Below are 15,709 nucleotides of genomic sequence, written 5' to 3' on the forward strand. Positions count from 1 at the left end.
TTTTATAAAAATCTTCCTCCTAATTTGAATTGAATAGAAGGGGAGGTGAGTAAAAATAACAAAAACAAGAAGGGTAAGGAAGGCCTTTTCAAGTATATTTAACCTAAAAATCAGGGTAAGTACATGAAATTTACCCTTGGTGTAAAAAATATTCCCATGCAGGCCTTCAATATCCCTCATTATAGGGTATGAAAAGAAGAGCTTATAATATTCAAAATTATACCAAATAGCCAAGTTGGAAGAGAAGACTAGAAATACCCACGGGGGAAAACGAATTCACATTCAGCATACATGTGATACATCATCGTATACAACTTGAAATCTGTAAACCTCCAAAAAGTAAAAAGAAAAAAAAAATTATAAAGTAAACTGCCCAACAGTATGAAAGAAAACATCCAAAAACACCCTCAGGAACTTCGATTAAGTCTGACCAGTCTTGAATTTCAGTTTCAGGTTTCACCTTTAAACTTGGCTTCATAATCCCTGGGTTGCTGCAGAAGAGAATAAGAATGATAATAAATTTTCAACTATGAGGATTATTAGATTAGCATTAAAGTGAAATTAGATTAGAATTGAAAAGGGTAAATTCCTTTCTCATGTCTGATACGGTAGTAATAAAGTTGGTTGTTCATTTCTTCTTTACGAGGCTGTTTGTGAAGCTGAAATGTTGGGTGAGCTGACTTTAACCTTGGCTGAAATGTTGGGTGGGCTGACTTTAACCTTGGTATAAAAAGGCATCAGATATCTCTTAAGCCACAAAAAATGCAAGTTCACTTTGCTTTCATTTCATGCTTCTTCTCAGAGACACTCTCTCACAGGCAAATTCAGTCTGCCCAGAAAGGGATATTCCCAAAAGGTTATAGGGAAAGGTTCTTCCCATGGTCATGAAAGACTGCCCATTCTCAGAAGATAATGTTGGGGAACCATGTCAACATATCTTCCGGGGAAAAGTATGTTTCCATACACTAAAAAAAAACCACAAAATAGAAACTCAAGTTTATAAAATACAAATTCAAAGCAATTATTTAAAAATAATTAGCATTTCATGCATTTTTTTGTCAAAAGTACTACCTTTGACCATTCTAGGTACCACCTTTGACCGGTAGGTGCGTGAAACTTGAATTATTTTGAGAGAGTTCTTATTTTGTAATTATTTTTACATGTGTGGGAAACTCACTTTTTCCTATTTTCTGGCTAATCAAATCCTAGGTCAAGATCTAACACGGTTTTATATATCCTAGGAAATATGGAATTCAATCAAAAAGTCCAAACCTCAAGAATTGAGCAAGAAACCAATAACCTATGGGAGGAATACAAACACATTACCAGGAATATGGCTGAAATCAACCTGCGGGCAAACCATCTCATATGCATTGCACGTTGAGCAGTGACTGCCGCTTCCACTGTTTCAAACCGCAAATACACATAACCAGCACTATGCCTGTATGACAGATAAAGCCAATGAGTAAATAGATTAATTATTATTATTCAATATCAATGGTTCAACAAAGAATTCACATCTCTATATACCAACAAATTGAGCAGACAGAATACCTAATAGTCTGCAATCAAAACCTAGAGTAAGGAGGCTGTGGTGCACCTTTGGATGTGACAATCAAGGGTGAATTCAGAGATAGAACAGATATGTTGCCATTGTTTGGGCTTGGTTTAGCTAAAATAACCACCTAAGGCTCTTTCCCAATATTTGGTTGGATAATAGCCACCTTTGTTAGGGGTATTTTGGGCAATGAATGAAAATATGATATAAGTTGCCTTAATACGTAAAAAACAAATGAGATGCATAATATAGTGCTTGAAAATGGTGCAGTGAAACGTAACTCTTTAGGCAGAGAAGGGATAGAAGTGATAAAATAGTTCTAGATGAAAATAGAAAGGTGCAATGTACACTAGGGGCAGGAATGGGATACAAGAAAGTGGCAAAATAATTCCATTGCATTCTTTTAGCAGACACAAAACCCAGAAACATTCTTAGAACCCTCTAGGATGTTACAACCACTCTTCCTTTCATAGGGTTTTTAGAGTTTTCTGGGCTCCTTATTCTTCTATAGCATCTTAGAAATCTTAAGAGAGGTATGACATTGGCTATGGAGCACATGCCTTGCCCATAACTTCATGGTCCCTTCAAGCTATAACCCTCTGATGGCATCTAGGGATTCCATAGATGACAGGAAGGGGAAGCCTCTGTTCTCCCATTAGACAAAGAGGAGTAAAGATATTTAACTGAAAAATTGCCACCCTGAGTTCAGTCAAACCATTTAATACTCTACATCTTCACCAATTTTCTGCACTTGCAATTCCTAAAGACAGCTTCCACCCCATCTGGCACCCAGTCATGGGGCTGTCTTGAAAAATGTTCCATACAACACCATTCTCCTTCTGCTACCATACCTCAGCTACCCATGCATCCTTGGCAGTGGCTTTGGAATAAGTCAGAAACGCCTCTCCAGGGGGTAAGTCACTATAATCACCAATCCCTATTGCTATAATAACCCTCCTATCCCAATTGCTATAATAACCCTCCAACTCCATACACTCCCACTGGTTGCCTTCCTCATTCAAGCCTAGTATCCTCATTCATCCGGTTGCTACATAACCAAAAGGCTACAATACAATTACAATACCTGATCATCACCTTGATAATCCACCTTAGCTTTCACTGCCTATGCTGTAGCTTCCCCAGAAAATGAACCCTAAAACACATGACTATATTAGTATAGCAACTATTTGGCTGAGGTACCATTTTTGTTTCTTTTCAAGATTTTTTATTACATCTAAGGTTATTTTATTGGAATATCCTATAAGAGCTTGACAATATCTTTATAAGTAAACCTAAAGTCCACATGGAAACAGTGTGCAATTACAAACCAAAATGTATGCTAACTCATGAGAGAAATAATAATTATAGTAAAGTGTATGAGCCAGTGTTTGTCCAGGTACATGGATGTGGATGCATTTGGCAACTAAATCATGATTATCAAATGAAACACAAGCATAAACTTGCAGTGAAAAAACATAAAATAGCACACAAGAGATACTTCATTTAAGTTCATATGGATATTCAATATGCAACACTAAACACCTACTTTTCCACATAGATATGCTTCACCCGGCCAAAATTAGAACATTCTTCTTGCACCTCCTCTTTGATATCCAAATCAAAATCCGGATCAATCTGCAGAATAACTTTGATGATCAAAACCTTCATATAAGGCCACACTAAAAAGAAGAAACATGAAGATTACAAACCTCAGTGGCTGGATCGAACATATTCTTCAACAGTAAGCACTCGGTGGGGGTTCCAACAGGTTCAGAGGCTGGGGAAGTGACAACTTGTGTTGGAAGAGATGGAGCAGAAACAGCAGCTTGGCCATTAATAGACAAGCTAATGGCTTGTTGATTTGGAGCTGACCCATTAAGCATGGGCACACCTAGGGAGCCTGCAATACTGCAAAAAATGACCCCAACTAAGTCCATGGCATGGTTATCTAGAAATCCAAAAGAGTTGAACAAGAGACAAACCTTGAGGCAATACCAGTACGATCCAGTTTCTGCATGAGCAATGCTCTGGATTGAGCATTTAATGACTGCATGGAAAAAGATTATAAATCAGAAAGGTATTCATTCTGAGGAAATGTAAGCAGCAAGAAAAATACACAATTCAATTTCTTATATTGTTACTATCTCAGCTTAGTTAAGGCCCTTGGCCACTCTCACTGATTTTAGCATTTATTTCTAACCAATATAATCTTATCTTATTGCCTCTACCGGCCTATCAAAAAAAAAAAAAAAAAAAATCTTGTTGCTTCTACCAGATGCCTGAAAAAAAATAATTAACATGTCTTTCATCTCTTTTGGAGACACCCACTGCATGTTTACAATGGAAGAAATGAAATTCCATAGAACTTGTTCCATATGAGGCAGTGAAGAAATACACCATACATCCTCCCTGTTGTTCACACATTGTTCACACAGAAGAGGCAGCTGCAAAGGCAAAATGCTTTAAAATCTCCTAGTTTGAAGCTATCTATTATTATTCACTTTCTTCTGAGCATCAGGCAAGAGATGACTTCAACTTTAGGGGACTTGAGAACCCAAATCGGTTTTCCCAGCTCAAAAGAGGGGAGTTTTTCTAACCAAAAAAAATACAAAAAGAAATTTTAGAAGAAAACAATCTCATTCCATCCAAAGACACCATCTCTTATATGTAGGAACGAAGTCAACAAGAGGGAGTTACCAATAGTATAGATGACTTGACTTGAGAGATGGAAAAACTTTTTAAATCTCAGATGGTGTAATGACTAAAGTCAGAAGGATGCCCAAAAGGTGAGATCTCTAGACACAGGATGCTCCCAAAATCAGATCCTAAAACCATTACCAACTCAGAAATGTATCAACTGAAGAAAAACATGATACGACTGGGAAAATAGCTTTTTGATAGGTATCGGTATGACTTCTGGACCCCAAAGCAGACATCTCATCCATTCTGCAGCCTATGATTTCTTTGATAACAGATTTACAGTTAGCCAAAATGAAGACTGTTCCCTAGGTAATCTCCACAAGGACCACAACCATTTAACTGGGAGGACATTATTATGGGTTGAAATCCCCCAAGCGGTATTGGTATGAGTTCCAGACCCCAGAGCAGATTTCTCATCCATTCTGCAGCCTATGATTTCTTTGATAACAGATTTACGGTTTGCCAAAGTGAAGACTGTTCCCTAGGTAATCTCCACAAGGACCACAACCATTTAACTGGGAGGACATTATTATGGGTTGAAATCCCCCAAGCCAAAGAACATCTCATAGTTCCTAACCACAAAGTTGGCATCTCATCCATCAATCTTCAGCCTATAATTACTTTTGGCAACAATTAGCCAGAATGAGATTGTTCCCTAAGGAATCTCCACAACTACTTACCTAGGAAAATTCTATTGCAGGTGAAAATCCCTTAAGGCCTAAGACAACTGATTCTTAGGTCTGTGGACCTACCACCTCCCATCTAATGAGATGCTCTCTACAACCTTCCCAAACCTCTATAAAATGGGAGAAGTCTCGCTTTTTGTTTCAGAGTTGTGTAATCATCTAAATCACATCAACTAAATGTAGCCACCATCTGCTTTCAAATACATTATTCTTGTACTTGCTACCATCTTCATCCATGCATAATACTCAAACTAAAGGAGCCCAATTCAAAAATCGTCCTTATAAAATGAGCAAATTCTCCACACATCAATTTAGCTTCAAAACAATATAAACAACTGCATTTAACATACTCAAATGGCATGTAATAACCTGAGCAGAAAATTTTTATGAAGATCCAAGTTCCTCTTGTTCTCTGGAAATGACTTAAAATAATCATCCTCCTAACTGCATTATGCAGCCCCAGCACTCATTTCTAACAAATGAGTACCATCAGGATATTATAAACTAAACCTTAGTTTATCAACCAAAGATCTAGATACAAAGAAATGTTTAGCCAGAAGAAAATGATATTATCCTACTCACCAAACCACCCCCATCATCATCATCGAAATCGGCAGCTTTTGCTCCAGCATCTTGCACTCCAATATGATCTGTAACTGATGAAACCTGTGTGTGCATAAAAAATATTAGTCATGGAGAAGTTAATATGAACCCTCAAAATGGGATAGATGATGATAGGTGCATCAGTAACAAAACAATTAAATGACAACAAAATCATTGTATCCTGATCACATTGGTCCAGAAATTCATATCCAAGTAGCAAAACTTCTAAAAACACAAGTCTACCTTGATTATTCGACCAGCAATATCCAATTTCCCATTCAAATTTTGTGCTGCCTTTGCATGCTCAAGTTCAGCAAACTGTAATAGAATGATTAAAGAAAAAAAGAAACATGTTCATAAGAAATAATAAAAAAGAAAACAGTTTTTGACACCGTCAACTTCATGTTTATACTGACTTGAACAAACCCAAAACCTTTGCACTGTCCTGTCTCAAGATCAAGAGGTAATTGCACAAGCTCCACACGACCAAACGGTTCAAAAATCTGCAAAACCACCAAAAGAATACACACACACACAAAAAAAATGCTTATCATAACAGAAATGCCTTCAAGTGTATAAAGATTATAATTCAATTTTTTTTCAAAATCCCGAGGGAAGTTGATGTCATGGCTTCCCTCATCCGGTGCTTGGATAGTGTTTTCCTTCTGGACTTTCCAGACAAATATGTTGGTTTACAATTACCCTGTATCAGTCAAGAAGCCTCTGAAATGGAAACTAAAAGAAGGTTTTAGCTAGGTTTTAATAGAGAAAGATTGTTTGGTTGTCGTTTCTTGCTTGAGAGGAAGGAGATGTAGCTCTTTGAAATACCACGCATTTTGTGAAGAAGTCATTCATCAAATCTTTTAGCTGTAAGAGGGAGGTCAAACAGGATCATGAACCCCCCATGGCTGCACCCAAACCTATGTAACATAGGCCCCCCATTACATCAATATTTGGGCCTTACATATTATTTCACATGAGTAATGATAATATAAATACACTTGTAATTTAATAGATAAACTCAAAAATAATTAGAAACTTAGAAGAGCACTATATTTATTTTGCATAATGGCTCAGTGCATATTCTGCTTCCCCCAATGAAATTTAGTTACTCAAAATGCTAATTAGAATATTTTATAAAAAAAATGCTAATTAAATTCATTAATAGAAAACAACAAAAAGCATGAATTTACCTGTCGAAGTTGAAGTTCTGTCATGTTGAAGTGTAAGTTCCCCACATACAACTTTCTATCAACTGCTCCATATGGTCCTGCGATACCTCCCGAGACTGCACCAGAAGCATTGGACTGAACAAGGTTCTTCTCAGCCTCTGATGGCTTAACCATCACAGGTTGTCCATGAAGAAGATGACCAGAGAGAGCAATTGCCATTGGCACAGACATTGCATCATAAAATTCGATATATCTGCAATATCACCAAGAGATCACAATAATATAAAGCCAAGGGATGTAGGGAAACAAAAACTCTTACCACATACATGTGAATGACGAACATTGCAAAAATTAAACTCCAACCACAGGGTATGAGTTAATATCAGGTTTGTTATAGTGAACACTGAATGAACTAAATCAATTGAGCAAACTAGATTTCTGAGGCACTTCTTTGGCCAAGAAAGGATTCTATCAGTCAAGGAAATCCAAATACACACCTTAGAAATATTTATGGATGCCAAAATGAGATGCTAAAAGAATCAAATAAACAAAAGAATATATCCTATGACATGATGAGTTTATAATGGTCAAGGAAAGTTAACTGAGACCAAAACACACTGGGTAGGTGCCGACTCAAGACTTATTCCAACACTGACAAGGCACTCACTACAGGCAAAGCTCAATCAATTTGTCAAGATTAAACTTGTCTAAGATGAAAGTGCAACTTCCAACCCAAAGAAGCACTACAAAGTGAAGAAACAGAATAAGATGCACGCACTTACAGATTTGTGTCCTCATTGAATGAAAGTAGTGGGAGGAAAAAAAAGGGAAAAAGAGAAACTCAGGTTCATGTCATCTACCTTGAGAACGCAGCATGAATTGATTAAACATGAGTGCAAGGTATTCCCATCATCCCTCATCATGGATTCTTTATCGCATTGCTATCGAATTTAAGAATACAGTTAAACTTAAATCTTGGAGGGGAAAAAGAAATGTGCTAATAGTTACTGTCCAATAGTACATGCACATATGTAATGTTATGTCTAGCAGAAAGGCACATACCCAACTCCTTTTGACCTTCTTGAATTCCGATCCATGATCAACCGGACATCCCTCACCTGCATATTGAAAAATGGAAGGTTCAAACGGGAAACCAAGAAACTTCAAGAAAGCAAAAAGACACAGGGAGATTTTGGACAGTCATATTACACATTACAACACCCAGTGTTGACAAGATCATCAAGTTAATTCATTGTACACTTTCACTCACCCCACATAAATAGAATGTTGAAACACAAGAAAGTCATTATACTACTCGTAACTGAAGGCAGAGCAGGATTTACTGCAACAGGAAGCAGATATATCTCAATAATATGCATTTGTAATGTTTGAAGTAGTATCACATGCAGCAAGAATGTAATTATTTCTTTGCATGCAGGAAGTATCACACTACTTCATCACACAGCATGAAATTACCGTACTGTAGTTATATATAATCCCGATCATTTAGAAACCTTAAAGACTGTGAAAGAAGGAAATGGCACCAACCTTGCCCGCTTTTGAGAAAAACTCATAAACATCTCTCTCAGTTGCCTTCAGAGGCATCTGTCAAACCAAATTCATACCAAGGAAGCAAATATTGTCAGAAACCAAATGCAAACAAATAAGATTATAAAGAATTTCAGACCCTAACAATCCTAAGGGATAAAAACACAGCAACAAACCATCTACCTGGTAGGCAAAAACAGTTCTCTGGTCCCTTTCTGGATCAGCTTCAGGCTCCACAGCTTCTTTCTTATCTTTAAATCTCCTGCTCTCCACATCAATTTTATATAATAAGAAGAAATTCAATGGGGAAATAAGTTTAAAATTTTGATGAATTCAACTTGACAAGGACATAATAATTCCAGGGAAAAGGAATAGCAAAGCATAAAAAATATATTTTCTACCAAAAATTGACCAAGACATCCATGTTTGCCATATCAACAGTATTTTTTTTTTTTTTGATGGGTAAGTGCAAATTGTATAAAATCGCCTAAAGGAGCGCACCAAAGTACACATGGTGTATACAACGACCGCCTAATAACACCAAAAAGGATAAGGAAAACAAAAATACTCCCTCCCTCAATCCGTCCTCAACCAATCAATAAAATCAACTGAGGACATAGAAGCATGTTTTATAAACAAGTTTGTCCAAGATAATAAGCTGCACAAAAACACGAACTTTAGCCTTTGAACAGAAAGTTCCATATTCTCAAACGATCTTCTATTTCTCCCCTTCCAAATTGTCCAAAAGAGGCACAAAGGCGCTGCTCCCCACACTTTCATCCTCTTTCTTCCAATGAACAAACCATGCCACCCTAAAAGGGTGTCTCTAAAAAAGCATGAATCGCCCAACACACCCTGAACAAAGAGAACAAGAGCTCCCACAACAGCCTTGCCTTTTCACAATGCAAGAGTATATGGTCAATTGACTCCTCATGAGCATAACAAAGGAAGCTTCTATTGACTAAAGACCACCCTCTCCTTTGCAATTGGTCTAAAGTCAAAACTTTTCCCCATGTTGCCTCCCAAGCAAAAAAACTAACCTTAGGAGGAACCCAAGCATTCCCCATAATACTAGTTGGGAAAAGGCCTACCCTTACTTCCTCAATGATGGAATAGAGGGACTTAATAAAAAAGGATCCACTCTTTGTAACCTCCCAAAACACCTCATCCTCCCTCTCCTCAACCACCACTTTGTCTTGAATCCCGGACAAGAAGCATTCCACCGTCCCAATCTCCCAGTCATTGAGAGATCTAGAGAAGTTCGGGTTCTAGCCACCCCCCTCAAAAGAGTGCACCCACAAATCCGCCACCCAAACCTCTTTTGAGCTAGCTAGAATGAACAAGGAGGGAAAAGACACACATAAAGGCTCATCCTCACACCAACTGTCTCTCCAAAACTTGACCCTTCTCTCATTGCCCACTACGAAGAGAGTTCTAGAAGAGACTAACTCCCACAAAAGCCTTATAGCCTTCCATAGACCAACACCATAGCTGCCCCTCACTTCCTTAGAGCACCAACCCCTTCCAATTCCCCAAATTTACCACAAATAACTTCTCTCCAAAGGGCAACCCTTTCCTTAGCAAACTGTCCAATCCAATTGCAAAGGAGAGCTTTATTTAGAGAGTTAAGATGTCTAACTCCAACGCCTCCTTTTGTTTTGTTTAAACAAACAATATCCCACTTCAACAAATGAGGCTTATTCTCTAGAGCCCCACCTCCCCACAAAAAGTCCCTTTAAATCTTCTCCAACCTTAAGCAAACTCTCCTTGGCATCCAGAAAAGTGACATAAAATAGATTGGCAAGCTAGCTAGCATGCTCTTAACCAAAGTTAACCTTCCCCCTTCAGAAATATATTGTCTTTTCCACATTCCTAATCTTTTTCTGAACCTTTCTTCAACCCCATCCCAAACCACCACCGAGTTATGGGCAGCTCCTAGAGGGAGCCCCAAATATGTGGTTGGGAGTGCACCCACTTTGCAACCAAAAGCAATAGCCAACTCCATTACATTCGACACCCTCCCAACCGGAATAAGCTCACTTTTATCTAAGTTGATCTTCAAACCCAAAATGGCCTCAAACCACATGAGTAACCAACTCAACTAAGTCATTTGGGAAGAGGTGGCCTCACAAAAACCAACGTATCATCTGCGAACAACAAATAGGAAATCTCCAAGCCCCTCTCCATTTCTCCCTAACACTTTGAAGCCAGACAAGTAGCCACCCTCTCTTGCCCTTCCAGGAAGGCAATTGAGCACCTCCATAGCTAGAACAAACAATTACAAGGATCACGGGTCCCCTTGCCTTAAGGCCCTAGAGCTCTGAAAAAACCCCAAGAGAGTACCATTCACTAACACCGAGAACCTTGGAGTTGAGATGCACGAACTAATCCAATTGATCCACCTTTGTCCAAAACCCATTTTTCCTAACACCTCAAGTAAAAAAATCCAGCTTACATGATCATAATCTTTTTCAATATCAAGTTTACAAAGCACCCCTACTCTATTACTTCTCAACATCGAGTCAATTGCCTCATTAGCTATAAGTACCGTATCAAGAATTTGTCTTCCTTCCACAAACGCATTCTAATGTTTTGAGACCACTTTTCCCATCATTTTCTTTAGCCTATTAGCCAATAATTTATATAGGCTACCAACCAAACTTATCGACCTAAAATCTTTCAACTCTCCAGCTCCTCTCTTTGGAACCAACACTAGGAATGTTGCATTGAGGATTTTCACAAAGCACCCTTGTTCATGGAATTCCTTAAAAAAACTCAAGACCTCAACCTTGACTACATCCTTGCAGTGTTGCCAGAAAGCCAAAGAAAAGCCATCCAGCCTTGGAGCTTTATCTCGATTCAACTTTGACAGGCCCATGAACACCTCCTCCCCACGAAACGGTTCCTCCAATTTTGATACATCTTGACTGTGAAGAACAATAAACCGCATGTCCTCTACACTAGGGCGCCACTCCCAAGGAGGTTCCAACAGAAGCTTTTGAAAAGCCTAAATAATCCCTTCCCTTATGTCAACCTCCTCTGTGATAGAAATCCCATTAATCTTCACCTTAGCCATAGTATTCCTCTTCCTATAAGCATTTGCCATTTTGTGGAAGAAACTGGTGTTTTTGTCCCCTTCCTTCAGCCAAACCTCCCTAGATTTGTGCCTCCAAATTGTTTCTTCCATTAGAGCCCATTTCTTAAAATCCGCCCTTAAGTTCTTCTTAGCAAACTCCTCCTCAAAGGATAAGGTACCCAACGCCTCTTTAGAATCCCAAAATCCCATTTGAGACAAGGCCTCTAATTTCTTAACAACCACATTCCCGAAAACTTCAGTGTTCCACCTTTTCAATAAACTTTTAAGGTTTTTCAATTTTTCTACCAAAACAAGGCTGGGAGACCCCCTAAATTAGGGGTCATCCACCAAGACTTCACTAACTCCTTAAAACCTTCCTCCTTGAGCCACATATTTTCAAACCTGAAAGGAGAAGGGCCTTTGCACACAACCCCCCCCCCCATCCAACAAAATTGGAGCATGGTCTAAAACGGGTCTAGGCAACAAGTGCTGTAACACTCCATTCAATTGCCCTTCCCAATCATCAGACACCAAGAAGGGGTCTAATCGTGCAAGGACTTGATTATTCAAACCCCTCCTCCATGTAAAAGGACCCCCTATCAACTGAAGATCTCTCAGTTGAAGCTCGTCTATTTTCTCTGAAAATCTTCTCATTGCTACAATTAGCCTCTGGTTGCCACCAGAACGCTCCTGAGGGAATCTTACAACATTGAAATCATCCCCAATACACCACGGGTCATTCCATAGTCCCCTTATAGCCCCCAATTATGCCCAAAAATCCTCTTCAACACCTCTTTGTGTAAAAAACCAAACAAAACCATCATCACAATTCTTAAACCGACAAGAAGTTGAGTAAACCCCAACCTCCATACCCACCAACTCAAGAACTCTACTATCCCAGAACACTACATTGAAACCACAACAGCTGGGTAGCATCTTTTAGCCTTTTTTATGTCTCATACTGGGCATCTAAGATGAATCTAACTTCAATGATAGGAGGTCAGTGTTGGTTTTATGTGGACTCAAAGTCCTTTGATCTTTCTATTGAGGAGGTTGATGGGAGGTTGAAAGGTGTCGTTGTGGAACAAGGTAGAGGTTTCTCAACCTGCATTAGATTCAAGGAGTTGAGTTTAAGATACTCATTGGAAGGGGTGGGATTTTTCTATAGAGACAAAGAGTTGCAGAGATGGAGTAAAGTTTGGGAGGAGAGAGGGAGGAAGTTCAAGTTGGAGCGTCATTCAAATGGTGAAGGGAGGTTCCTCACTTCCTCTTTTGCATTGTTGTTACCACAGAGGCTAAGAGATTCACTTCGATCTTTCCAAAAGGTTCCTCACTCCCTTGGAGGTTGGTGCATTTCAACGGAGAAACTTTCTTCATTAGGAGTTACCCCCACAGCTGATTCAAGGAAAGTGGTCACTCCAACAGTGAAATAGAGCTTTTTCAGGGTTGATGTCCTTACTAGGTAGCATGTAAGCATATACACGTACATTAAACAGCACTGTGAACATGTGCCAAGGAAAAATCTTGTTTCGGACTGTTAACCCACCAAAAGCAAACATTTTCTCTCTTCAAATTCTACCATATTATAGATATTTTTTCATACATCAACAATCAAAAATGAATGGGAAGGCATAAGATGTAGATCCCACTTTATAGTAGGGAATGGGAGAAGGGTTAAGTCTTGGAAAGATTTGTGGTGTGAGGACCAAACTTTGAAAGAAGCTTTCCCTAACTTGTTTCTATTGCCAGTTAATAAAGATGGTTGGGTGTCAGGAGTTTGGGAGGAGGGTAGGGACTTGGGTGGTTGGAGTCCTCGCTTTTGAAGACATTTAGGAGAAGTGGAGTCCTTGTTCCAAAAACTACAACCCTTGATTGTGAGAAGAGAAATGAAGGATATTTTGAGCTGGAGAGAAAGAATGGCAAATTTTCAATTAGATCCCTTTATCGCTCCTACACCGGGGCTTTTAAAGATCCTTTTCCTTAGAATATTATTTGGAGGTCTTGGATTCCAATGAGGGTGAGTTTTTTTACTTGGGAAGTGTCATGGGAACAAAATTATGACTATCGACCAACCGAAAAGAAAGGGATGAAATACATCGAATAGTTGCTACTTGTGCAAAGCAGAGGGGGAAACCATTGACCACCTAATCCCATTTTGTGACAAGGCTAGAATGTTGTGGAATTTGATTTACTTCCCTTTTGGTGTGCAATGGGTTATGCATTCCTTAATTAGGAGGAATTTGTTAGGTTGGTATAACTCTTTTGTAGGTGAAAAAGAGAGAAGGCCTAGAGAGCTGCCCCCTTGTGCTTAATGTGGACTTTATGGAAGGAAATGAATGAAAGAGCTTTCAATGATGTCAAGCGGTCCGACCAAGCTATTAAATCTTTTTTCTTGTATACTTTTGTAAATTGGGCTAGGGTGTGTATAAAGGATCACACTTTGTCTACAATTGACTTTATAGATTGGTTGTTTGTCAAGCAAGGGGAAGGCCTTTTTTGTCTCATTACTAAGTTTTCATGGGCATTGTTTGTATACTTCATGTGTACTGTTTTCGTCACTTTTAGGCATTTCTAATACAAGCCCTTTATTTACCTATCAAAAAAAAAAAAAAAATCTATGCAAATGCTCACTAAACCTTTGAAAATAAATCTCAACAACAAACATATTTAGCTTTTTATGTATCATATGCCAAAACACCAAGCAATGTTTTTTTTTTAAATGTAGGTAGTTATATAGATTAGGATATAATACTAAAAGCATCAATAGGCTAATATGTGAAATGTTGAGATTTAACATAAATTACTAGTTTCTTTCTTTCTTTCCCTCCTTTGGCCCTTCCTTTAAACACTAAATCTTCAAACAGATTCATGCAATCCATTTTAAGTCCAGAAGAGAAACAATTCAGCTACTAATCTCAATTTGTAAAAAGATGCCACTTCTTTTATTGAATCCTGGAAGAAGTTCCTTCATTGTTAGCTTCTTAAAATGCAGATGCAATCCTTCTACATTTGAGCATTACTTTTCATTCTTTTCATTTTAAATGACGCTGGGTTTTTTTAGCTTAAGAATAATGACTATATCCATTGCATAGACATTCATCATCAACAACCATAATGAAACAAGCCCACATTCAATCCAAAGTAAGGAAATATCACCTGCTCTCTCTTGGCTCAATTTCTCGTGATCTCTCTCTCAATTCCCTATCACGATCACTCTCATGCCGCCTCGACCTGCTTGTACTTCTGCGCGACCTCTCTTTCTCCTCCCTCTCCTCCTTCTCCAACTCTCTTCTCTCCTTCTCCTTCGCCTTCTCTCTCTCCTTTTCCTTCTCTCTCTCCCTCTCCTTTCTCTCCCTTTCCTTATCTCTCTCTCTCTCCCTCTCCCTCTCCCTCTCCCTCTCTTTATCTCTCTCTCTTTCCCTTTCCTTATCTTTCTCTCTGTCCCTCTCCTTATCTTTCTCTCTGTCCCTCTCCTTATCTTTCTCTCTGTCCCTCCCTCTCTCCTTCTCTCTCTCACGTCCCCGATCCTTTTCTCTCTCGGATTTCCTATCCTTAGACTCTCTCTCGCCATCTCTGCCGCTTCTCCGCCGATCCTTTTCGTGCCGCTCCCTTCTTTCGCCGTTCAACTCTTCGCCTCTAGACCTCTTGCTCCTCCGCCCTTCTCCTCGTTCGTCATCGTCGTCTTCCTCACCGCCTTCCCTCTTTCTGTAACTCCTCTCGCTCTTCTCCCCTCCGTCTTTCTTCTTCCGATTCTCAGGCTCTTCCACCGCCTTTTCCAGATACTCGTACTCGTCAAAGTCCATTGCTTTCCACAGAATGCTCCTCTAAGGTCCTAAAATGCAGAAATGCTATTCTGGCGAATCAATCAAACCCTAGAATTGGAGAAGATTGTCGGTGAGTGTGAAACCCTAGAGATGCATTTCTAGGGTTTTTTTGTTTTTTTTTTTGAGGGTTTGTATCTCGAATAGAGAGGGAAGGGTAGAGTTTGTCTACCTATCTCATCTGGGAATCTTGACTCGATGTAATTTTGTTAAAAGAGACTGGTCTTCCAGGGATTTGATAAGTAAATAACAAAGGGACTGTTTGGAAACTTTCTTGAAAACAATTTTCTAATGAACAAAAAAAAACACTTTTTCCAACTGTAATTAAAAGATGAAAAATATTTTTAAAATTTTTATATCATGAAGCGTTTTTTTCTTCGAACAACAGCCTTATTATTTCTATCATGATTTATATCATATCATTATTATATATATAGTAAATTCAGATATTATATCACTATTATATATAATTATTTATTTTTCCAAAAGCTTGGATTAGATAAATATTTTTTAAAATCCAAATCACTTTTTTTTTACTAACATTA

At 38.6% G+C, this 15,709-nt stretch overlaps 1 protein-coding gene across 1 annotated transcript; it reads right to left on the reverse strand.

Moving 5' to 3' along the window:
- Positions 1–217: 217 nt before the first annotated feature.
- Positions 218–15,346, reverse strand: LOC117918511 (RNA-binding protein 39). Its single transcript, XM_034835234.1, has 13 exons — positions 14,500–15,346; positions 8,451–8,529; positions 8,268–8,324; positions 7,782–7,837; positions 6,741–6,972; positions 5,964–6,050; positions 5,791–5,865; positions 5,527–5,610; positions 3,541–3,605; positions 3,268–3,466; positions 3,105–3,193; positions 1,327–1,441; positions 218–491 (listed from the first exon to the last, which is right to left on the reverse strand). Exons 1-13 carry the CDS (start codon positions 15,144–15,146, stop codon positions 450–452), a joined length of 1,827 nt encoding a protein of 608 aa, XP_034691125.1. The 5' UTR covers positions 15,147–15,346; the 3' UTR covers positions 218–449.
- Between the last annotated feature and the right edge of the window lie 363 nt (positions 15,347–15,709).

This window comes from Vitis riparia, chromosome 7, assembly GCF_004353265.1.
Source record: "Vitis riparia cultivar Riparia Gloire de Montpellier isolate 1030 chromosome 7, EGFV_Vit.rip_1.0, whole genome shotgun sequence".
In the NCBI taxonomy this organism is placed as follows: domain Eukaryota; kingdom Viridiplantae; phylum Streptophyta; class Magnoliopsida; order Vitales; family Vitaceae; genus Vitis; species Vitis riparia.